Below are 26,927 nucleotides of genomic sequence, written 5' to 3' on the forward strand. Positions count from 1 at the left end.
AAACAACACATTTTATTTTATTTTTTTATAAATGTAATGCACATTTCTAAACATAAGAGCTTAAATTATGTTTTAAGAAATAAAAATGAATTTTCATTTTTGAAAAAAACGAATATTTGTAGGCATTTTAAAGACGCTGTATATATTTTTAAGAATAAACAATGTCAGTTATTTGAAGTATTGTTAAAGTGTTTATTTAATTTGTGAAACAAAATAAATATGTGTTTATAAACAGTCTTCGTTTTTATTCTGCCTTTTAAGACTACAGTATACATGCACTTGCTGTACTATTTCAAGGACAGATCGATATCGGAAAATAAGTATAGTGTATTGTTATACATCGTATTGAACAGGCGATTTCAAGTTTTATTCCCTAGCTTATTTATGACGTATTTTCTGAAGGTCTATTGGAATTTAAGTGCTATACACCATGAGCACAATGTAATATTATGTTTGTTATCGGGTGACAATAGTTTAATGGTATTGTATTTAATCAAAAATAAAGCGGTCGGTCTTGGTATACAAATATAGATAATGTCTCTTCTTGGTCCGAACGAAATATTCGGTGCTCAGCCAAATTTTGTCTTTTATGAAAGACAATAGCATTCTTTAAAGGGACTAGACACCAGATGATACAGTTGCAAGAAAAAAGAAAATTGTCAGAAACTTACATAAAATTCACATCGTTGTGTACAATGCATTACATCTTACTTACTGGTGTATCACATCGCTCACGAAACATGCATCTTTCACAGTTTTTGCGCTTTTTTTCCGATGCGATATTTACTGGGCTTGTCTGTACTTTTAAAAAAGATATGATTTAAACTGGAAAACCTCTATGCACTATTTTTAAACGGATAAACTCAGATGAGACAGCAGCATGATTGTTGCGTTCATTCTTTTCATCATTTATTATTCGCTTTCCGATGGTTTAAAAAGATTTATCAATGAAATAAATCTGATAGTTCACTGTTTGAAACAGTGAAAATATCAATTGATTGTTTTCAACGTTTTAAAATTTAAGCCCGTTCTCAGTTTCAAATCAACCGTCATCGCGCACAGGGCTGGGACACAATTTCAAAGACGTCATTTCCGAAATAACGTAACGTGCGCCTACCAATTGACGCGTTTTCTATAAAAAAATGTAATTAAATGACTAATAATTCCAATTTTAGGCAATTAGTATACAATTAGTTTGTTTCAGTGTAAGATAGCAATATATTCCACCTCGTGAACACCACAAAAGTAAATATTTCAATCGTGGCTGCGCCACTCATGAAATATAAAATTTGGTGCTCACTCGGTGAAACATTGAAACAAACAATTACCCTCTATGTATTACCGGCCACCTACTATCTCCCATTGCCAATTCTAGCTTGTTTTGAGGAAATACTGTATTAGTCAACTTTGGGACCATCTGGTGTCTGGTCCCTTTAAGGTGTCCGATGAACAATAACCCTGTGTTAGTATGGTATTATTTTAAAGGTTTTCGTATGCATTTTTTTAAAATAATCTTTCTTGATCTTAAAATGTTGCAAAAAGGCCTTTTTTACGTTCAATTTCAATTGAAATAACGACCAAAAACAAACCGCACTACCTTTATTCATAATAGACATATTTTCGGTTATTTGCTATACGAATCAGTAATCGGCAAGTCATTTACACGATGCCTTCATTATATGGGGTTATCAGTAGCCAACTGCAGAAAAAGGTTTATTCTATGGTTTGGTCAAAGTAAGCCAATATATATTTTATAGATTGGTCAGTATTTATCCAAAAATAATTAACCAATTAATTCATTTAAATGTGCAAACTAGCCTTAAACAGCATGTAGACAACCTATCCAAGTGTTATATGATATTGGCTGCCAGGGGCGTAGCTACCTTAAGGCAATGATGGCCTTAGCCTACACCTTCTTCTGATCTAACGATGGCGTAGACGGTCACATTTTCATTTATAAGACATACAAAAATCCTAAGAAGATGTTTAACCAGGGATGGTTTTCAAATATGCAACTTTAGTCAATAAAACGTTCATTTTTCATTGACTCCATCCACTGTCAATGTCCATTATTTCTATCGAGCAATCCGATTAGCTTCACCTTTCTTTGATTAATTTGAGACAAATATTGAATACCACCTGAGAACGGCAGAATCCCGTAATACTCGGCCTTTACATTGTTTTCAGTCAAGCCACGCCCCAATCTGCAGGTACTCAAATGTTTCAATGTTTCTTCCAGTGAATTGTGGAAATGCCAAGCTAACTATTACATTGGATACCTTAAATCTGCCCTCTCACAGATTGAACGTTTTGACTTTTTAATTTTTTTGCCTTGGAACGAGCCATTTTGGCGAAAATCCATGGAAACCCAACAATATGTAAGACTACTGACAAATAATAGATGCCATTAAACATTATTTTTAGAACGGAAATATGAACATGTACGATTTGATTTTTTGTCAGCAAGTATCCTTCGTTTGCAGATATCTACGCAAAAAATGCTCTTTCCGAGACAAAAAATAAAAAAAGTTATAAAAATTGTATATCTGTGAGAGTGCAGCTTTAAAGGAACTATCTCATATTTTAATAAAGATATGCTTTTTTGAATGACAAAACAAGGTGTGGCAAATCATAAGAAGGGTTAAAACTAAGATACAAAAAACTGGAAACCTGCAATTTCGATATCATAATGTAAAAAAGATATTATAGAGTGTTCAGATGCATGACCTGGAAACCTTTCCTTGGTCCAAAAACGCAAGCGATTGCGAAGACGTAACACAAAATCTTCAAATGGATCAATGGAGACCACAGATGAAGGACGTTAAGGGTCCGTATTCATACAGAAAATAGGAGTAAAATTTAAACTGAATGAAAATTGATTTTTGTCTGTATTAAACTTAAGAAATTTAACAATGTTTCACACCAAGAATGTAAAATTATGCAAGAAAAAGACCCAAATAGTGAAGGCATATGAATAAATTTAAATGAAAAAGGGGGTGTTTAAAATAGACTTTGTTAAAAATTCGAATACTTCACTGGGCACAATAACAATTCTTCTCCCAGGTTGAAAAAAACACACTAAGAAGCTTCAGGTTTCCCAGTACACACAATATAATTATACTTTACTTAATATATGCTAAGATGAAACAAAACAAACTACTATATAGTTCTATTTTCACAATAGCCATATTCTATTATTTTATTTTATTTTATTTCATATCAATTCATATTAAGTTATATTATGTTATGTTATGTTATGTTATGTTATGTTATGTTTGTTGTTGTTATTGTGTTGTGTTGCGTTGTGTTGTGTTGTGTTATGTTATTTATCTTTGTTATATTATCAAAAACAAAAACCAAGAATTAAATTGATAAACCTGAAATTCATTCACAGTCCGTATAAACAGTGATGCAAAACCTGCGACGATCTTAAAAGTAGGTTAAAATCATAACAAATACTAAAAATGTAATCGATTGAATACATACTAGGTATTAATAGATCTTGTTTTGATCTGTATTGAAAATGGATTAGTCTCCAATATTCGATAAACATGAAAGTTTGTCCACCTTTTATATAAACCTAAAACTGCATACGGACTAATAAAATACCAATTTTTAGTTTAGTCTTAAAACATCAGTTTCTGGGCTTATGTTCTATTAAGTGATTGGGATATTTATATTTATATCTTAAGCTAAACAACTCCTTACAATTTAAGAACTAACCAGGGAGATTTTTAGTTAAATGTGTCAAGCGGACGCATTTTTATAAGTATTCAATTAAAAAAAGTTAAATAAGGCAAACGAAATGGGGTGCGGATCATCATCGTCAGCTGCAGCGCCGGAAGGACAACAACCACAGCAACAGCAACAACGGCAAGAACAACCACAAGAGCAGCAGACACAACAAACAAAATCGACCCCAGCAAAAAGTTCTTCAAACGAAGATGTTGGGGAGTTTTTGAAAGAGGGACTTGAGGCTCATAACAGATTGAGGTTCGTTTTATATTGACCAATTCAACATAACTTTTGATCCAGTAAATACATGTACAGTCGAATACCGTTGACTCGATATGACCAATTTCTTTCTACTGAAGATTAACATGATGGCTTGGCTCGAATTTCCCAAGGCTCGAGGTATTTTCGCCGGTCCCTGAGAGTTCGAGCCAAGGGGGTTCGATTGTATATACTCCCCGATATGCGTAGTGTATCTTTTAATATTCTGCCTAACGTAGCCTACTTGTGAGGGAGGCGGCAGGCACATACCGGGGATTTAGCCAGTCTTTACATTTAATTGCACGAGTGTGGTTCTAGGAGCCATGCTAACGAACAGTTTAAAGTCTGAGTTCAGATCCAAGTGGTAGAACTGCAAGTTTTCATTTCAGTTAAGTATTAAACATGAAAATGTTGAATATTGTTACTATTCATAATTGTACAATTATTGGCATTTTTAAAGTGAAACAAATGGATAAAAGGTGATTGTTTTGTAGTTTGAGAAAAGTGCTTTTCCAAGTGTGAGTCTAGACTTAGACCTCACACCATTTATGGCCCTGGCCCCGATTTCTCGAAACTTCTTAAGTCCCTTATAACAGGATTAAGCTAATCTCACTATGTTTGTTGTTCTATAAAATGTGTTATATTTACTTCTTCAAGAATTTTTAGAAAGTATGTAGGAATAATCTGTATGATTATCAGAATTAACCATTTTTCATTGATCAAAATCCATTTTCAGTATGTATTTTGGCTGATTGAAATAAGCGACTTAAGCCTGTTAAGCTTAAGAAATTTCGAGAAATTGGGGCCAGGGAATTAAAAATCTCAAGCCAAGTCTACCTAGTCAAAATTTCTCGAGTGGCTCAGGATCTCACCCACGGGTTGATTAAAAATCCCGACTACGAGGAATCATCCGATACTACGTTTAAGCTGTAAAGTATAGTCGAATAAAATATTTACTTTCAATTAAAAATATTTTCAAAGACATACATGTGATTCATTTTTTGATTGAGTGTACCGTATATTTAGTTTTGCGCTCTCATATAATATTCTCTTTTGAGAGGATTAATTGCCATTATTCAGTTTAAGGTCATCTGTCAGTACTTATACAGCCTTATAAATAATTTAATAAGATCATTTCAAAATGACCGTTCGTAACCATGTATTATTACGCAATCGTTTCACAAATAATGAAAGTGTATTCAATGAAGGTCCAAAAACTGAAAATTAAGATGTTATTGAATGACAATAGTGAAAATACCATTTTTAAACTCGTATTTGACAATTATGCCATTTCTATAGATGATTAAGTTTTTTTAAATGTCTCTATTAAGCTCGTGCTAGTCATGTTTATAAATCAGCAACTCTTATACACGCACCTTACGCTCGAACTTGTCATGTTTATAAATCAGCAACTCTTATACACGCAACTTACGCTCGTACTTGTCATGTTTATAAATCAGCAACTCTTATACACGCAACTTACGCTCGTACTAATCATGTTTATAAATCAGCAACTCTTATACACGCAGCTTACGTTCGTGCTAGTCATGTTTATAAATCAGCAACTCTTATACAGGCAACTTACGCTCGTACTAATCATGTTTATAAATCAGCAACTCTTATACACGCAGCTTACGCTCGTACTAGTCATGTTTATAAATCAGCAACTCTTATACAGGCAACTTACGCTCGTACTAGCCATGTTTATAAATCAGCAACTCTTATACACGCAGCTTACGCTCGTACTAGTCATGTTTATAAATCAGCAACTTTTATACAGGCAACTTACGCTCGTACTAGTCATGTTTATAAATCAGCAACTCTTATACAGGCAACTTACGCTCGTACTTATCATGTGTATAAATCAGCAACTCTTATACACGCTACTTACGCTCGTGCTAGTCATGTTTATAAATCAGCAACTCTTATACACGCAGCTTACGCTCGTACTAGTCATGTTTATAAATCAGCAACTTTTATACACGCAACTTACGCTCGTACTTGTCATGTTTATAAATCAGCAACTCTTATACACGCAACTTTCGCTCGTACTTGTCATGTTTATAAATCAGCAACTCTTATACACGCAACTTACGCTCGTACTAATCATGTTTATAAATCAGCAACTCTTATACACGCACCTTACGCTCGTACTAGTCATGTTTATAAATCAGCAACTCTTATACACGCACCTTACGCTCGTACTAGTCATGTTTATAAATCAGCAACTCTTATACACGCAACTTACGCTCGTACTAGTCATGTTTATAAATCAGCAACTCTTATACAGGCAACTTACGCTCGTACTTATCATGTGTATAAATCAGCAACTCTTATACACGCTACTTACGCTCGTGCTACTCATGTTTATAAATCAGCAACTCTTATACACGCAGCTTACGCTCGTACGAGTCATGTTTATAAATCAGCAACTTTTATACACGCAACTTACGCTCGTACTTGTCATGTTTATAAATCAGCAACTCTTATACAGGCAACTTACGCTCGTACTAATCATGTTTATAAATCAGCAACTCTTATACACGCAACTTACGCTCGTACTAGTCATGTTTATAAATCAGCAACTCTTATACACGCTACTTACGCTCGTGCTTGTCATGTTTATAAATCAGCAACTCTTATACACGCATCTTACGCTCGTACTAATCATGTTTATAAATCAGCAACTCTTATACACGCTACTTACGCTCGTGCTTGTCATGTTTATAAATCAGCAACTCTTATACAGGCAACTTACGCTCGTACTAATCATGTTTATAAATCAGCAACTCTTATACACGCAACTTACGCTCGTACTAGTCATGTTTATAAATCAGCAACTCTTATACACGCTACTTACGCTCGTACTAATCATGTTTATAAATCAGCAACTCTTATACACGCAACTTACGCTCGTACTAGTCATGTTTATAAATCAGCAACTCTTATACACGCTACTTACGCTCGTGCTTGTCATGTTTATAAATCAGCAACTCTTATACACGCAACTTTCGCTCGTACTTGTCATGTTTATAAATCAGCAACTCTTATACACGCATCTTACGCTCGTACTAATCATGTTTATAAATCAGCAACTCTTATACACGCACCTTACGCTCGTACTTGTCATGTTTATAAATCAGCAACTCTTATACAGGCAACTTACGCTCGTACTAATCATGTTTATAAATCAGCAACTCTTATACACGCAACTTACGCTCGTACTAGTCATGTTTATAAATCAGCAACTCTTATACACGCTACTTACGCTCGTGCTAGTCATGTTTATAAATCAGCAACTCTTATACACGCACCTTACGCTCGTACTAGTCATGTTTATAAATCAGCAACTCTTATACACGCACCTTACGCTCGTACTTGTCATGTTTATAAATCAGCAACTCTTACACACGCAACTTAAGCTCGTACTTGTCATGTTTATAAATCAGCAACTCTTATACACGCTACTTACGCTCGTGCTAGTCATGTTTATAAATCAGCAACTCTTATACACGCAACTTACGCCCCTGCTAGTCATGTTTATAAATCAGCAACTCTTATACACGCACCTTACGCTCGTACTTGTCATGTTATAAATCAGCAACTCTTATACACGCAACTTACGCTCGTACTAGTCATGTTTATAAATCAGCAACTCTTATACACGCACCTTACGCCCCTGCTAGTCATGTTTATAAATCAGCAACTCTTATACACGCAGCTTACGCTCGTACTAATCATGTTTATAAATCAGCAACTCTTATACACGCACCTTACGCTCGTACTTGTCATGTTTATAAATCAGCAACTCTTATACACGCAACTTACGCTCGTACTTGTCATGTTTATAAATCAGCAACTCTTATACACGCACCTTACGCTCGTCCTTGTCATGTTTATAAATCAGCAACTCTTATACACGCACCTTACGCTCGTACTAATTATGTTTATAAATCAGCAACTCTTATACACGCAACTTACGCTCGTACTAGTCATGTTTATAAATCAGCAACTCTTATACACGCAACTTACGCTCATACGAGTCATGTTTATAAATCAGCAACTTTTATACACGCTACTTACGCTCGTGCTTGTCATGTTTATAAATCAGCAACTCTTATACACGCAACTTTCGCTCGTACTTGTCATGTTTATAAATCAGCAACTCTTATACACGCACCTTACGCTCGTACTAATCATGTTTATAAATCAGCAACTCTTATACACGCACCTTACGCTCGTACTAATCATGTTTATAAATCAGCAACTCTTATACACGCAGCTTACGCTCGTACTTGTCATGTTTATAAATCAGCAACTCTTATACACGCACCTTACGTTCGTACTTGTCATGTTTATAAATCAGCAACTCTTATACACGCAGCTTACGCTCGTACTAGTCATGTTTATAAATCAGCAACTCTTATACACGCACCTTACGCTCGTACTAGTCATGTTTATAAATCAGCAACTCTTATACACGCAGCTTACGCTCGTACTTGTCATGTTTATAAATCAGCAACTCTTATACACGCTACTTACGCTCGTACTTGTCATGTTTATAAATCAGCAACTCTTATACACGCAACTTACGCTCGTACTAATCATGTTTATAAATCAGCAACTCTTATACACGCAACTTACGCTCGTACTAATCATGTTTATAAATCAGCAACTCTTATACACGCACCTTACGCTCGTACTAGTCATGTTTATAAATCAGCAACTCTTATACACGCACCTTACGCTCGTACTTGTCATGTTTATAAATCAGCAACTCTTATACACGCACCTTACGCTCGTACTTGTCATGTTTATAAATCAGCAACTCTTATACAGGCAACTTACGCTCGTACTAATCATGTTTATAAATCAGCAACTCTTATACACGCTACTTACGCTCGTGCTAGTCATGTTTATAAATCAGCAACTCTTATACACGCACCTTACGCTCGTACTAGTCATGTTTATAAATCAGCAACTCTTACACACGCAACTTACGCTCGTACTAGTCATGTTTATAAATCAGCAACTCTTATACACGCTACTTACGCTCGTGCTAGTCATGTTTATAAATCAGCAACTCTTATACACGCAACTTACGCCCCTGCTAGTCATGTTTATAAATCAGCAACTCTTATACACGCACCTTACGCCCCTGCTAGTCATGTTTATAAATCAGCAACTCTTATACACGCACCTTACGCTCGTACTTGTCATGTTTATAAATCAGCAACTCTTATACACGCACCTTACGCTCGTACTTGTCATGTTTATAAATCAGCAACTCTTATACACGCACCTTACGCTCGTACTTGTCATGTTTATAAATCAGCAACTCTTATACACGCACCTTACGCTCGTACTAATCATGTTTATAAATCAGCAACTCTTATACACGCACCTTACGCTCGTACTTGTCATGTTTATAAATCAGCAACTCTTATACACGCAGCTTACGCTCGTACTTGTCATGTTTATAAATCAGCAACTCTTATACACGCAGCTTACGCTCGTACTAGTCATGTTTATAAATCAGCAACTCTTATACACGCAACTTACGCTCGTACTAGTCATGTTTATAAATCAGCAACTCTTATACACGCACCTTACGCTCGTACTTGTCATGTTTATAAATCAGCAACTCTTATACACGCACCTTACGCTCGTACTTGTCATGTTTATAAATCAGCAACTCTTATACACGCACCTTACGCTCGTACTTGTCATGTTTATAAATCAGCAACTCTTATACACGCAACTTACGCTCGTACTAATCATGTTTATAAATCAGCAACTCTTATACACGCAACTTACGCTCGTGCTAGTCATGTTTATAAATCAGCAACTCTTATACACGCTACTTACGCTCGTGCTAGTCATGTTTATAAATCAGCAACTCTTATACACGCACCTTACGCTCGTACTAGTCATGTTTATAAATCAGCAACTCTTACACACACAACTTACGCTCGTACTTGTCATGTTTATAAATCAGCAACTCTTATACACGCACCTTACGCTCGTGTTAGTCATGTTTATAAATCAGCAACTTTTATACACGCAACTTACGCCCCTGCTAGTCATGTTTATAAATCAGCAACTCTTATACACGCACCTTACGCTCGTACTTGTCATGTTATAAATCAGCAACTCTTATACACGCAACTTACGCTCGTACTAGTCATGTTTATAAATCAGCAACTCTTATACACGCACCTTACGCCCCTGCTAGTCATGTTTATAAATCAGCAACTCTTATACACGCAGCTTACGCTCGTACTTGTCAGGTTTATAAATCAGCAACTCTTATACACGCACCTTACGCTAGTACTAATCATGTTTATGAATCAGCAACTCTTATACACGCACCTTACGCTCGTACTAATCATGTTTATAAATCAGCAACTCTTATAAACGCACCTTACGCTCGTACTTGTCATGTTTATAAATCAGCAACTCTTATACACGCAGCTTACGATCGTACTAGTCATGTTTATAAATCAGCAACTCTTATACACGCACCTTACGCCCCTGCTAGTCATGTTTATAAATCAGCAACTCTTATACACGCACCTTACGCTCGTACTTGTCATGTTTATAAATAAGCAACTCTTATACACGCACCTTACGCTCGTACTTGTCATGTTTATAAATAAGCAACTCTTATACACGCACCTTACGCTCGTACTTGTCATGTTTATAAATCAGCAACTCTTATACACGCACCTTACGCTCGTACTAGTCATGTTTATAAATCAGCAACTCTTATAAACGCACCTTACGCTCGTACTTGTCATGTTTATAAATCAGCAACTCTTATACACGCAGCTTACGCTCGTACTTGTCATGTTTATAAATCAGCAACTCTTATACACGCAGCTTACGCTCGTACTAATCATGTTTATAAATCAGCAACTCTTATACACGCAACTTACGCTCGTACTAGTCATGTTTATAAATCAGCAACTCTTATACACGCACCTTACGCTCGTACTTGTCATGTTTATAAATCAGCAACTCTTATACACGCACCTTACGCTCGTACTAGTCATGTTTATAAATCAGCAACTCTTATACACGCAACTTACGCTCGTACTTGTCATGTTTATAAATCAGCAACTCTTATACACGCTACTTACGCTCGTACTTGTCATGTTTATAAATCAGCAACTCTTATACACGCAACTTACGCTCGTACTAGTCATTTTTATAAATCAGCAACTCTTATACACGCAACTTACGCTCGTACTAATCATGTTTATAAATCAGCAACTCTTATACACGCAACTTACGCTCGTACTAGTCATGTTTATAAATCAGCAACTCTTATACACGCACCTTACGCTCGTACTAGTCATGTTTATAAATCAGCAACTCTTATACACGCACCTTACGCTCGTACTTGTCATGTTTATAAATCAGCAACTCTTATACACGCACCTTACGCTCGTACTTGTCATGTTTATAAATCAGCAACTCTTATACAGGCAACTTACGCTCGTACTAATCATGTTTATAAATCAGCAACTCTTATACACGCAACTTACGCTCGTACTAGTCATGTTTATAAATCAGCAACTCTTATACACGCTACTTACGCTCGTGCTAGTCATGTTTATAAATCAGCAACTCTTATACACGCACCTTACGCTCGTACTAGTCATGTTTATAAATCAGCAACTCATACACACGCAACTTACGCTCGTACTTGTCATGTTTATAAATCAGCAACTCTTATACACGCTACTTACGCTCGTGCTAGTCATGTTTATAAATCAGCAACTCTTATACACGCAACTTACGCCCCTGCTAGTCATGTTTATAAATCAGCAACTCTTATACACGCACCTTACGCTCGTACTTGTCATGTTATAAATCAGCAACTCTTATACACGCAACTTACGCTCGTACTAGTCATGTTTATAAATCAGCAACTCTTATACACGCACCTTACGCCCCTGCTAGTCATGTTTATAAATCAGCAACTCTTATACACGCACCTTTTATAAATCAGCAACTCTTATACACGCAACTTACGCTCGTACTAATCATGTTTATAAATCAGCAACTCTTATACACGCACCTTACGCTCGTACTAATCATGTTTATAAATCAGCAACTCTTATAAACGCACCTTACGCTCGTCCTTGTCATGTTTATAAATCAGCAACTCTTATACACGCAGCTTACGCTCGTACTTGTCATGTTTATAAATCAGCAACTCTTATACACGCACCTTACGCTCGTACTAATCATGTTTATAAATCAGCAACTCTTATACACGCAGCTTACGTTCGTACTAATCATGTTTATAAATCAGCAACTCTTATACACGCACCTTACGCTCGTACTTGTCATGTTTATAAATCAGCAACTCTTATACACGCAACTTACGCTCGTACTTGTCATGTTTATAAATCAGCAACTCTTATACACGCACCTTACGCTCGTACTTGTCATGTTTATAAATCAGCAACTCTTATACACGCACCTTACGCTCGTACTAATTATGTTTATAAATCAGCAACTCTTATACACGCAACTTACGCTCGTACTAGTCATGTTTATAAATCAGCAACTCTTATACACGCAACTTACGCTCGTACTAGTCATGTTTATAAATCCGCAACTCTTATACACGCTACTTACGCTCGTACTAGTCATGTTTATAAATCAGCAACTCTTATACACGCACCTTACGCCCCTGCTAGTCATGTTTATAAATCAGCAACTCTTATACACGCACCTTACGCTCGTACTAGTCATGTTTATAAATCAGCAACTCTTATACACGCAACTTACGCTCGTACTAGTCATGTTTATAAATCAGCAACTCTTATACACGCACCTTACGCTCGTCCTTGTCATGTTTATAAATCAGCAACTCTTATACACGCACCTTACGCTCGTACTAATCATGTTTATAAATCAGCAACTCTTATAAACGCACCTTACGCTCGTACTTGTCATGTTTATAAATCAGCAACTCTTATACACGCACCTTACGCTCGTCCTTGTCATGTTTATAAATCAGCAACTCTTATACCCGCAATTCACGCTCGTACTAGTCATGTTTATAAATCAGCAACTCTTATACACGCAATTCACGCTCATACTAGTCATGTTTATAAATCAGCAACTCTTATACACGCACCTTACGCTCGTACTAGTCATGTTTATAAATCAGCAACTCTTATACACGCAGCTTACGCTCGTACTTGTCATGTTTATAAATCAGCAACTCTTATACACGCACCTTACGCTCGTACTTGTCATGTTTATAAATCAGCAACTCTTATACACGCACCTTACGCTCGTACTTGTCATGTTTATAAATCAGCAACTCTTATACACGCAACTTACGCTCGTACTAGTCATGTTTATAAATCAGCAACTCTTATACACGCAACTTACGCTCGTACTAGTCATGTTTATAAATCAGCAACTCTTATACACGCTACTTACGCTCGTGCTAGTCATGTTTATAAATCAGCAACTCTTATACACGCACCTTACGCTCGTACTAGTCATGTTTATAAATCAGCAACTCTTACACACGCAACTTACGCTCGTACTTGTCATGTTTATAAATCAGCAACTCTTATACACGCTACTTACGCTCGTGCTAGTCATGTTTATAAATCAGCAACTCTTATACACGCAACTTACGCCCCTGCTAGTCATGTTTATAAATCAGCAACTCTTATACACGCACCTTACGCTCGTACTTGTCATGTTATAAATCAGCAACTCTTATACACGCAACTTACGCTCGTACTAGTCATGTTTATAAATCAGCAACTCTTATACACGCACCTTACGCTCGTACTTGTCATGTTATAAATCAGCAACTCTTATACACGCAACTTACGCTCGTACTAGTCATGTTTATAAATCAGCAACTCTTATACACGCACCTTACGCCCCTGCTAGTCATGTTTATAAATCAGCAACTCTTATACACGCAACTTACGCTCGTACTTGTCAGGTTTATAAATCAGCAACTCTTATACACGCAGCTTACGCTCGTACTTGTCATGTTTATAAATCAGCAACTCTTATACACGCAACTTACGCTCGTACTAGTCATGTTTATAAATCAGCAACTCTTATACACGCACCTTACGCTCGTACTAATCATGTTTATAAATCAGCAACTCTTATAAACGCACCTTACGCTCGTCCTTGTCATGTTTATAAATCAGCAACTCTTATACACGCAGCTTACGCTCGTACTTGTCATGTTTATAAATCAGCAACTCTTATACACGCAGCTTACGCTCGTACTAATCATGTTTATAAATCAGCAACTCTTATACACGCAGCTTACGTTCGTACTAATCATGTTTATAAATCAACAACTCTTATACACGCACCTTACGCTCGTACTTGTCATGTTTATAAATCAGCAACTCTTATACACGCAACTTACGCTCGTACTTGTCATGTTTATAAATCAGCAACTCTTACACACGCACCTTACGCTCGTCCTTGTCATGTTTATAAATCAGCAACTCTTATACACGCACCTTACGCTCGTACTAATCATGTTTATAAATCAGCAACTCTTATACACGCAACTTACGCTCGTACTAGTCATGTTTATAAATCAGCAACTCTTATACACGCAACTTACGCTCGTACTTGTCATGTTTATAAATCAGCAACTCTTATACACGCTACTTACGCTCGTACTAGTCATGTTTATAAATCAGCAACTCTTATACACGCACCTTACGCCCCTGCTAGTCATGTTTATAAATCAGCAACTCTTATACACGCACCTTACGCTCGTACTAGTCATGTTTATAAATAAGCAACTCTTATACACGCACCTTACGCTCGTACTTGTCATGTTTATAAATCAGCAACTCTTATACACGCACCTTACGCTCGTCCTTGTCATGTTTATAAATCAGCAACTCTTATACACGCACCTTACGCTCGTACTAGTCATGTTTATAAATCAGCAACTCTTATAAACGCACCTTACGCTCGTACTTGTCATGTTTATAAATCAGCAACTCTTATACACGCAGCTTACGCCCCTGCTAGTCATGTTTATAAATCAGCAACTCTTATACACGCACCTTACGCTCGTACTAATCATGTTTATAAATCAGCAACTCTTATACACGCACCTTACGCTCGTACTTGTCATGTTTATAAATCAGCAACTCTTATACACGCAACTTACGCTCGTACTAGTCATGTTTATAAATCAGCAACTCTTATACACGCTACTTACGCTCGTGCTAGTCATGTTTATAAATCAGCAACTCTTATACACGCACCTTACGCTCGTACTAGTCATGTTTATAAATCAGCAACTCTTACACACGCAACTTACGCTCGTACTAGTCATGTTTATAAATCAGCAACTCTTATACACGCTACTTACGCTCGTGCTAGTCATGTTTATAAATCAGCAACTCTTATACACGCAACTTACGCTCGTACTAGTCATGTTTATAAATCAGCAACTCTTATACACGCACCTTACGCTCGTACTTGTCATGTTTATAAATCAGCAACTCTTATACACGCACCTTACGCTCGTACTTGTCATGTTTATAAATCAGCAACTCTTATACACGCACCTTACGCTCGTACTTGTCATGTTTATAAATCAGCAACTCTTATACAGGCAACTTACGCTCGTACTAATCATGTTTATAAATCAGCAACTCTTATACACGCAACTTACGCTCGTGCTAGTCATGTTTATAAATCAGCAACTCTTATACACGCTACTTACGCTCGTGCTAGTCATGTTTATAAATCAGCAACTCTTATACACGCACCTTACGCTCGTACTAGTCATGTTTATAAATCAGCAACTCTTACACACGCAACTTACGCTCGTACTTGTCATGTTTATAAATCAGCAACTCTTATACACGCAGCTTACGCTCGTACTAGTCATGTTTATAAATCAGCAACTCTTATACACGCAGCTTACGCTCGTACTAATCATGTTTATAAATCAGCAACTCTTATACACGCAACTTTCGCTCGTACTTGTCATGTTTATAAATCAGCAACTCTTATACACGCAACTTACGCTCGTACGAGTCATGTTTATAAATCAGCAACTTTTATACACGCTACTTACGCTCGTGCTTGTCATGTTTATAAATCAGCAACTCTTATACACGCAACTTTCGCTCGTACTTGTCATGTTTATAAATCAGCAACTCTTATACACGCAACTTACGCTCGTACTAATCATGTTTATAAATCAGCAACTCTTATACACGCACCTTACGCTCGTACTAATCATGTTTATAAATCAGCAACTCTTATACACGCACCTTACGCTCGTACTTGTCATGTTTATAAATCAGCAACTCTTATACACGCACCTTACGCTCGTACTTGTCATGTTTATAAATCAGCAACTCTTATATACGCAGCTTACGCTCGTACTAGTCATGTTTATAAATCAGCAACTCTTATACACGCACCTTACGCTCGTACTAGTCATGTTTATAAATCAGCAACTCTTATACACGCAACTTACGCTCGTACTAGTCATGTTTATAAATCAGCAACTCTTATACACGCAACTTACGCTCGTACTTGTCATGTTTATAAATCAGCAACTCTTATACACGCAACTTACGCTCGTACTAGTCATTTTTATAAATCAGCAACTCTTATACACGCAACTTACGCTCGTACTAATCATGTTTATAAATCAGCAACTCTTATACACGCAACTTACGCTCGTACTAGTCATGTTTATAAATCAGCAACTCTTATACACGCAACTTACGCTCGTACTTGTCATGTTTATAAATCAGCAACTCTTATACACGCACCTTACGCTCGTACTTGTCATGTTTATAAATCAGCAACTCTTATACACGCACCTTACGCTCGTACTTGTCATGTTTATAAATCAGCAACTCTTATACAGGCAACTTACGCTCGTACTAATCATGTTTATAAATCAGCAACTCTTATACACGCAACTTACGCTCGTACTAGTCATGTTTATAAATCAGCAACTCTTATACACGCTACTTACGCTCGTGCTAGTCATGTTTATAAATCAGCAACTCTTATACACGCACCTTACGCTCGTACTAGTCATGTTTATAAATCAGCAACTCTTACACACGCAACTTACGCTCGTACTTGTCATGTTTATAAATCAGCAACTCTTATACACGCTACTTACGCTCGTGCTAGTCATGTTTATAAATCAGCAACTCTTATACACGCAACTTACGCCCCTGCTAGTCATGTTTATAAATCAGCAACTCTTATACACGCACCTTACGCTCGTACTTGTCATGTTATAAATCAGCAACTCTTATACACGCAACTTACGCTCGTACTAGTCATGTTTATAAATCAGCAACTCTTATACACGCACCTTACGCCCCTGCTAGTCATGTTTATAAATCAGCAACTCTTATACACGCAGCTTACGCTCGTACTTGTCATGTTTATAAATCAGCAACTCTTATACACGCAACTTACGCTCGTACTAATCATGTTTATAAATCAGCAACTCTTATACACGCACCTTACGCTCGTACTAATCATGTTTATAAATCAGCAACTCTTATACACGCACCTTACGCTCGTCCTTGTCATGTTTATAAATCAGCAACTCTTATACACGCAGCTTACGCTCGTACTTGTCATGTTTATAAATCAGCAACTCTTATACACGCAGCTTACGCTCGTACTAATCATGTTTATAAATCAGCAACTCTTATACACGCAGCTTACGTTCGTACTAATCATGTTTATAAATCAGCAACTCTTATACACGCACCTTACGCTCGTACTTGTCATGTTTATAAATCAGCAACTCTTATACACGCAACTTACGCTCGTACTTGTCATGTTTATAAATCAGCAACTCTTATACACGCACCTTACGCTCGTCCTTGTCATGTTTATAAATCAGCAACTCTTATACACGCACCTTACGCTCGTACTAATTATGTTTATAAATCAGCAACTCTTATACACGCAACTTACGCTCGTACTAGTCATGTTTATAAATCAGCAACTCTTATACACGCAACTTACGCTCGTACTAGTCATGTTTATAAATCAGCAACTCTTATACACGCTACTTACGCTCGTACTAGTCATGTTTATAAATCAGCAACTCTTATACACGCACCTTACGCCCCTGCTAGTCATGTTTATAAATCAGCAACTCTTATAAACGCACCTTACGCTCGTACTTGTCATGTTTATAAATCAGCAACTCTTATACACGCAGCTTACGCCCCTGCTAGTCATGTTTATAAATCAGCAACTCTTATACACGCACCTTACGCTCGTACTAATCATGTTTATAAATCAGCAACTCTTATACACGCACCTTACGCTCGTACTTGTCATGTTTATAAATCAGCAACTCTTATACACGCAACTTACGCTCGTACTAGTCATGTTTATAAATCAGCAACTCTTATACACGCTACTTACGCTCGTGCTAGTCATGTTTATAAATCAGCAACTCTTATACACGCACCTTACGCTCGTACTAGTCATGTTTATAAATCAGCAACTCTTACACACGCAACTTACGCTCGTACTAGTCATGTTTATAAATCAGCAACTCTTATACACGCTACTTACGCTCGTGCTAGTCATGTTTATAAATCAGCAACTCTTATACACGCAACTTACGCCCCTGCTGGTCATGTTTATAAATCAGCAACTCTTATACACGCACCTTACGCTCGTACTTGTCATGTTATAAATCCGCAACTCTTATACACGCAACTTACGCTCGTACTAGTCATGTTTATAAATCAGCAACTCTTATACACGCACCTTACGCCCCTGCTAGTCATGTTTATAAATCAGCAACTCTTATACACGCAGCTTACGCTCGTACTTGTCATGTTTATAAATCAGCAACTCTTATACACGCACCTTACGCTCGTACTAATCATGTTTATAAATCAGCAACTCTAATACACGCACCTTACGCTCGTACTAATCATGTTTATAAATCAGCAACTCTTATAAACGCACCTTACGCTCGTACTAATCATGTTTATAAATCAACAACTCTTATACACGCACCTTACGCTCGTGCTTGTCATGTTTATAAATCAGCAACTCTTATACACGCAACTTACGCTCGTACTTGTCATGTTTATAAATCAGCAACTCTTATACACGCACCTTACGCTCGTCCTTGTCATGTTTATAAATCAGCAACTCTTATACACGCACCTTACGCTCGTACTTATTATGTTTATAAATCAGCAACTCTTATACACGCAACTTACGCTCGTACTAGTCATGTTTATAAATCAGCAACTCTTATACACGCAACTTACGCTCGTACTAGTCATGTTTATAAATCCGCAACTCTTATACACGCTACTTACGCTCGTACTAGTCATGTTTATAAATCAGCAACTCTTATACACGCAACTTACGCCCCTGCTAGTCATGTTTATAAATCAGCAACTCTTATACACGCACCTTACGCTCGTACTAGTCATGTTTATAAATCAGCAACTCTTATACACGCACCTTACGCTCGTACTTGTCATGTTTATAAATCAGCAACTCTTATACACGCACCTTACGCTCGTCCTTGTCATGTTTATAAATCAGCAACTCTTATACCCGCAATTCACGCTCGTACTAGTCATGTTTATAAATCAGCAACTCTTATACACGCAACTTACGCTCGTACTAGTCATGTTTATAAATCAGCAACTCTTATACACGCACCTTACGCTCGTACTAGTCATGTTTATAAATCAGCAACTCTTATACACGCTACTTACGCCCCTGCTAGTCATGTTTATAAATCAGCAACTCTTATACACGCTACTTACGTTCGTGCTAGTCATGTTTATAAATCAGCAACTCTTATACACGCACCTTACGCTCGTACTTGTCATGTTTATAAATCAGCAACTCTTATACACGCAACTTACGCTCGAACTAATCATGTTTATTAATCAGCAAATCTTATACAGGCAACTTACGCTCGTACTTGTCATGTGTATAAATCAGCAACTCTTATACACGCACCTAAATAACTTAATATCAGTAATTATGTTTTCTGGATTGTTAAGACATTTGTACTGATAAAAATACACTCCTGGCCCCCGTTTGCATATTAGTTATGTAATTCGTAAACCTTACGCTGCATAATAGTGCGCGGGAACTGCCGTAAATTTACGGGCAAAATCTATGCGAAACATATCCTAACTATTTTTTTTTATAGTTTTTATATACATTTCACGATTATAACTCAAACCGAGTGAATCGTATTGGTAACGTGTAACCGACATTGCTATCTTCACAACTTAGTATTATCTATAATTCGCGATCGCCGTCAGTTGTGGAAAATTGTTAATCCGAAACACCGCTATTCCGAAGTAGTTTGTTGGGTCCTTTCGATTTCGGATTAACGGTGTTCAACTGTAGTTTTTTAACGCTGTTAATTCAAAAAACGAAGATAACCCAGTGCCGTAGCAAGAGGCACATTTAAACCGAGGCAGCCCATGCACGCTCCCTCCTATTTTATTTCTTGGACTTCTCTTAGTTTGCCACTTGACGACACTTCGGCCCTGTAAAACCACCGTTAAATTCGTATAATTGGCACTTTATATACATTCTCATTTTAATAAGCGAGCGTAAAGAAAATAATTTAATAGATTTATATATTGGTATTATGACCCAGGGACGAGCTCAGTGGAAAAGGCGGGGTTTAATGATAAAGTAAGCAAACATTGATTCAAGATACACATTTATATAACATTTAATTTTGTTTTCTGATTCAAAAGCAAAAAAAAACTTCGATGTCCGGAATCGCAATCACAGAGTATACGTGCAGTCTATTGGAATATTTTTTTATGAACAAATATGAAAGCCAAACGATTAAGAAAAGCGTCTGACATGGTTGATCGTTTCCGTGTTTTGAGTCTTCTGATTGCGCCAAAACTACGTTCGCACAAACAGGAACCCACAGGTTATCTTAAAATTAACTTACAGATTGCATCATTGGCGGGGAAGTCGTTTTCGTCACACATTTTAAATCCTTCTTTGAGTGACGCAGGAGTGTTTCCATCTTCTTACATTGGTTTGAAATTTGCATTCGGAACTCCTCGGCCATTTTATCGAAAACAACCTCGGATGTATTTGGACGGTTTACATACTCAAAAAGTGGTACGTTTAAGTCCGCTGCAAATAGATCGCGTATATATAGTAATCTTATTTAGCAGTTAAACTTTATGACTTAACTCTTGGGAATCTTAATTATGTTTCCACTAAAACACTTCACTGGCAATCAATTTAAACTGAGATCAATAAATACAACTCTTAAACACTACATTTAATTAATGATATTATTCAAAAATTTACGAACTACTTCAACTGATGTACCGGCATACATCCGAGGTTGTTTTTGAAAAAAATGGCCGAGGAGCTCCGAATGTGAAATTTGCTTATCATAGGAAGTTCTTTTGAAAATGTTTGTCTGATTTTGCATTCAAAGCTTAACAGAAGATGGTCATGAGTTCCAGGTAACAAATATGTCCCCTCTTTAACGTGTTCCAATTGTTCAGGTGAAGTAAAGTGCTGTATTGCGTGGTCTAAAATGGATAGAAGTGATAAAGCTTATAACGGTTCGTCACTGATGTATTTACACCATCATTATCCCTTTGATTTTGTCTGGTTTCCCTGGTGATATATTTATTTGTATAGCTATTATAACTGACCTGTCATAAATCTCTATAAAATAGTTTTACAAATGCAATTATATACCGCTTTCAATTGACTTCAAACAACTTGCCGCATCTTGTTCGTTAAAAATATCTTAAATTTGATGAATATATGTTCATAATGGACAGGGTTCTAATGGAATCCTTTTTTGATAACCATCTCGTAACCGAGGGAATAGGGAAAGTCTGTCCTTTTGACGTCCACTGAAACATGACTAAATAGTCGTTTCCTCCTCATACTGCGGTGGGTCGGCTAAAACGTCAGACACTGCGCATTTACATGGCATGTTTACTTTGCATAGTTGTGAAAATAGAAAGTATGTTCATGTGTTCATAAAATTGCAAATCGATGGAACCTGGGTGCATGATGAGACAACTACTGGATTTAAACAATGATTTCTACAATGCATGACATAAATTATTTAGCATGAAGATCAACGTCAGTAATCCGAGCCTGAACGCCAATTAAGGAATGCCCCATCAAAAACTTTCTCTCAACAATTGTTAGGACTATGTCCCATTGTTATTGGCTGCAGCGATATAAACTGCGCAACATTGGATTTGGAAAGTTTTTCATCATATGTGCGTATCCAGTTCATAAAGAAGTTATTATTTCCGTTCTCGCGGTTTTGGACTTTTAACCATCTCCCTCTGAGAGGAATTCCCCCTGCTAAACGTTTAATAACAACTTATATAATGTCCATGTGGACATGTCCGTGTTTGCTTAGTTCATAACGCGCGTTGCCTGCGTTTTAACAAGCGTGCTCTACACTTAGCAACCGGAGCTTTTCAATCCATTAAATTTCATTAAATGTTTATATATTTGATACATATAGCCGAGATTTAAGCATGTATGAGATGGAACATGCAATAATTCGTTGATGAAATTTGTATATATTTTCTAGGCTATTATGAATATGAAGTATTTGAAATTTATGCGGAATCAATTGAATAATACGGAGTGCCATTCTCTACTCGTTCTGGCTCAATATCTGTTGCTACGGCATTTTTCATAATTAAATGTAACATTGTTGTCGTTTCACGAATTTAGAGGTCGATCTTATTAATGTACATTTTATGAGTTATTTTTATTTATTTTATTTATTTGCTCTCCAAATTTTTACCGAGGCAACTCCCTCGGTGTGCCTCAGTGTGGCTACGGCGCTGTTTAAACCATGGATATTTACGATCTGAAGCCTTGCGATCTTTATTTGAACACGGCCCTGGCAATTTCGAACGGTGGTTCACAGTCCCTTATACTGTCAAAAAAAAAAGAACGTACAAGTGCGATCATGTACATATATATATATATATATATATATATATATATATATATATATATATATATATTCCAGACAACCACACCAAGCACCAACAATGACTCTAGCCGATGACCTGAACGTCTACGCACAGAAATGGGCAGATAACCTCGCCGCCCGCGACACAATGGAACACAGCAATTGTAAGCTGCCCTCAGGGGGAAGTGTCGGGGAAAACCTATACATGTGCTGGTCCAGTGATCCCAAAGCCGGAGTCAAAGGTGAGATTTATGTTGGTGTTTTTCTGGATCCGTGTACTAGTAGTAACACACTTGATAGTTAATTCAGGGATCGCTGGTTCGATTCCCCGCCGCACAACTGTACATAAAATATTAATCGTTTTCCGGGAAGGAGGTTAAATTGGGGTTCAGTGTGACAGTGCTATATACTGGTGCGCATTAAAAAAAACCCAGGATAGCTCTTACCGGAGTAACATTTTGTCTGTGCACTTTGCTCCAAAAAAACTAAAATGAATAACAGTCTTTTCGGAGCACTTACCGAATTGGCCTTGCCCAAGTGCGAGTATAAATAAGCTTACACACACCACCAACCTTGTTTTTCTGTTGTGTGTGGTTTTACTCGAAAATATAATGGTTGGTAGCTTGTATTAAAAAGTATGCTTTTATTAAGGTTAGCCATCCGTCATTAGGATGCAAATATGTGTCATGGCATTTTAGATATTAACATAGATATTATGTTTATGATTAATGTATATTGATTAACCATTTCATCTTCTTTGTATTGAAAACATTTTTGAATAATACCATGATGACGCAGCTTTTATGATATATGCTATATTAAAGGGAGGTCATTCAACAAAATTATACTGCTTATATGGCAGTTTTATCAATTAGTTTCTTAAAAGGCATACTATCTTTATAAAAATAACTCTCAGTGAAAGTTTTAAAACAACCAAACTTAACATGTTATTACTTTAAAATGAAATTTTGTAGCATCAGACTCTGTTTAGTCATGATATGAGTTATTCATTTGAAGCATTAGGCGCCGTTCAATCATGATATGATTTATTCATTTGTAGCATGATTGATATGATTTATTTATGTGTAGCATCAGACGCCGTTCAGTCATGATATGATTTATTCATTTGTAGCATGATTGATATGATTTATTTATGTGTAGCATCAGACGCCGTTCAGTCATGATAGGATTTATTTATGTGTTGCATCAGACGCCGTTCAGTCATGATATGATTTATTCATTTGTAGCATGATTGATATTATTTATTTATGTGTAGCATCAGACGCCGTTCAGTCATGATAGGATTTATTTATGTGTAGCATCAAAGGCCGTTCAGTCATGATAGGATTTATTTATGTGTAGCATCAGACGCCGTTCAGTCATGATATGATATATTCATTTGTAGCATGATTGATATGATTTATTTATGTGTAGCATCAGACGCCGTTCAGTCATGATAGGAATTATTTATTTGTAGCATCAGACGCCGTTCAGTCATGATAGGATTTATTTATGTGTAGCATCAGACGCCGTTAAGTCATGATAGGATTTATTCTTTTGCAGCATCAGGCGCCTTTCAGTCATGATATGATTTATTCATTTGTAGCATTAGGAGCCGTTCAGTCATGATATGATTTAATAATTTGTAGCATTAGGCGCCGTTCAGTCATGATATGATTTATTTATTTGTAGCATCAGACGCCGTTCAGTCATGATATGATTTATTTATGTGTAGCATCAGACGCCGTTCAGTCATAATATGATTTATTCATTTGTAGCATTAGGCGCCGTTCAGTCAAGATATGATGTATTCATTTGTAGCATTAGGCGCAGTTCAATCATGATACGATTTATTCATTTGTAGCATCCGACGCCGTTCAGTCATGATATGATGTATTCATTTGTAGCATTAGGCGCAGTTCAATCATGATACGATTTATTCATTTGTAGCATCCGACGCCGTTCAGTCAAGATATGATGTATTCATTTGTAGCATTAGGCGCAGTTCAATCATGATACGATTTATTCATTTGTAGCATCCGACGCCGTTCAGTCATGATATAATGTATTCATTTGTAGCAGTAGGCGCAGTTCAATCATGATATGATTTATTCATTTGTAGCATCAGTCTCCGTTCAGTCATAATCTGATTCATTTATGTGTAGCATTATACGCCGTTCAGTCGTTCCGTCATGTTAATATGATGAAAATAGTTATTCCTTTTTAGCACCTGACGCCGTTTAGTCATGGTATAATCTGTTCTGTTTTAGCGTCAGACGCCGTTCAGTCATGGTATGATGAAATCAAGGACTACGACTTCAGCAAACCTGATTTTGCGATGGACACAGGTATGTTATAGACATAATTATTTTATTTTCATTTACTGGTATCAGGGGTGGTATTCAATATTCAACTTAAGTTCATTCATCATTATCTTATTTTAACTCTATTGGTCAGATAGTAATAACAAGTAATCCGATTAGCTACATCGTTCTAAGATCCAATTAAGACCAATATTGAATGCCAGCCCAGTGCTCATGGTCACAAATAGTATCAACCCTAAAAATAAACTCAAGAATCAAACTCAAATACTAACTTCAATGAAAATTTCTTTTCTTTGAAAGCATTGATGGTAAAAATGACAATAAAGCTTTTTTCAACATCGTTCAATCATGTTGTATAAAACAAACACTATAATTAATGACTAACAATCCTATCGGAGCCCCTGCCGAATGGACCTTGCCCAAGTGCGAGTATAAATAAGCTTTCACACCACCACCAACCTTGTTTTTTTAGTTTTGGGTGTGTTTTTTTTCAAAAAATAGTTTAGAATTAATTGCAAAATCCATTGCCAGTGGTGAAAATCGTATACTGGGGATTGAATCATACATCGTTATTTACTTTCCAATATTTCAGGTCACTTCACCCAGGTTGTTTGGAAAGGCTCCACCGAGCTGGGCATGGCCTGGGCTAAGGCTAAGGGCGGATCCATCTACGTCGTGGCCTCTTACAGGCCAGCGGGAAACATGATGGGAGATTTTGAAAACCACGTGCTTCCAAAATAATTATGAGACCTTGGAATTTAATCGTTAGAAAAATAAGCACACATATTAAAGCTGCACTCTCACAGATAAACCTTTTTTTTTTTACTTTTTTATGTTTTGTCTTTAAAGAGCAAATTTTTGCGTAAATATCTGCAAACCAATAATTTGCTGACAAAACATCAGATCGCAGATTTTAATATTTTCGTTCGAAAAATAATGTTTTATGGCTAAAAGCCTTACTAACGGTTTAAGAAAAATGCATTCAACATCAATTTTTGAACGTAAATATGAAAATCTGCGATCTGATTTTTTGTCAGATGTCTTATATAACTGGTGTCCATGGATTTTCGCATAAAATGGCTCATTCCAAGACAAAAAAAAAAAGTTGTCAAAACGTTCGATATGTGAGAGTGCGGCTTGAAAGACAAATGAATAAAACATAATAAGTATTTAAATATATAGAAAAAATGCATCAAGCGTGATTGGGGTGTTTTAATCTTGGCCATTCATTAAAATAGTTTTATTTTATTTTTCATCATAATGCAAAGTCGTTAAGGATGAGTTGTTTTATTTTGGACTTTGTTTAATTAACCTGGGGACCGTTGTTACAAATGACTGGTGTATTAGATGGTCCCATATAGTGTTGCAAGCTATGCAAACTTGTAGTTGAATTCCGTTGGTTGGAGAAAATGTAGAAAAGAATTGCCATGTTCAGTATGGTTTAAAGTTTCGAAAGATGTAAAATAGGATTATTTATATTTGATCAGTTAAGTGACTTCAGATTTTTAAGGATAACAAAAGTTGTGAATGGTAGCATTACTACGACCCGATATCTAGTAAATTAAATGTATAACAAAGCC

General features: G+C 36.6%; 1 protein-coding gene across 1 annotated transcript; it reads left to right on the forward strand.

Moving 5' to 3' along the window:
* Window positions 1-3,556: 3,556 nt before the first annotated feature.
* On the forward strand, window positions 3,557-26,927 carry LOC128206787 (Golgi-associated plant pathogenesis-related protein 1-like). Its single transcript, XM_052909483.1, has 4 exons — window positions 3,557-3,993; window positions 23,081-23,265; window positions 25,294-25,371; window positions 25,940-26,927. The coding sequence occupies exons 1-4, from the start codon at window positions 3,806-3,808 to the stop codon at window positions 26,086-26,088; spliced, it is 600 nt and encodes a 199-aa protein (XP_052765443.1). The 5' UTR covers window positions 3,557-3,805; the 3' UTR covers window positions 26,089-26,927.

The sequence above is a fragment of the Mya arenaria genome, chromosome 10 (genome assembly GCF_026914265.1).
Source record: "Mya arenaria isolate MELC-2E11 chromosome 10, ASM2691426v1".
Classification (NCBI taxonomy): domain Eukaryota; kingdom Metazoa; phylum Mollusca; class Bivalvia; order Myida; family Myidae; genus Mya; species Mya arenaria.

Excerpts from the sequence above, each read along its gene's own strand:
- LOC128206787 (XM_052909483.1), top strand. The coding sequence starts at position 3,806 with ATGGGGTGCGGATCATCATCGTCAGCTGCAGCGCCGGAAGGACAACAA. Across the intron at positions 23,266-25,293 it reads TCCCAAAGCCGGAGTCAAAG|CGTCAGACGCCGTTCAGTCA; the intron begins GTGAGATTTATG and ends GTTCTGTTTTAG. Across the intron at positions 25,372-25,939 it reads TGATTTTGCGATGGACACAG|GTCACTTCACCCAGGTTGTT; the intron begins GTATGTTATAGA and ends CCAATATTTCAG.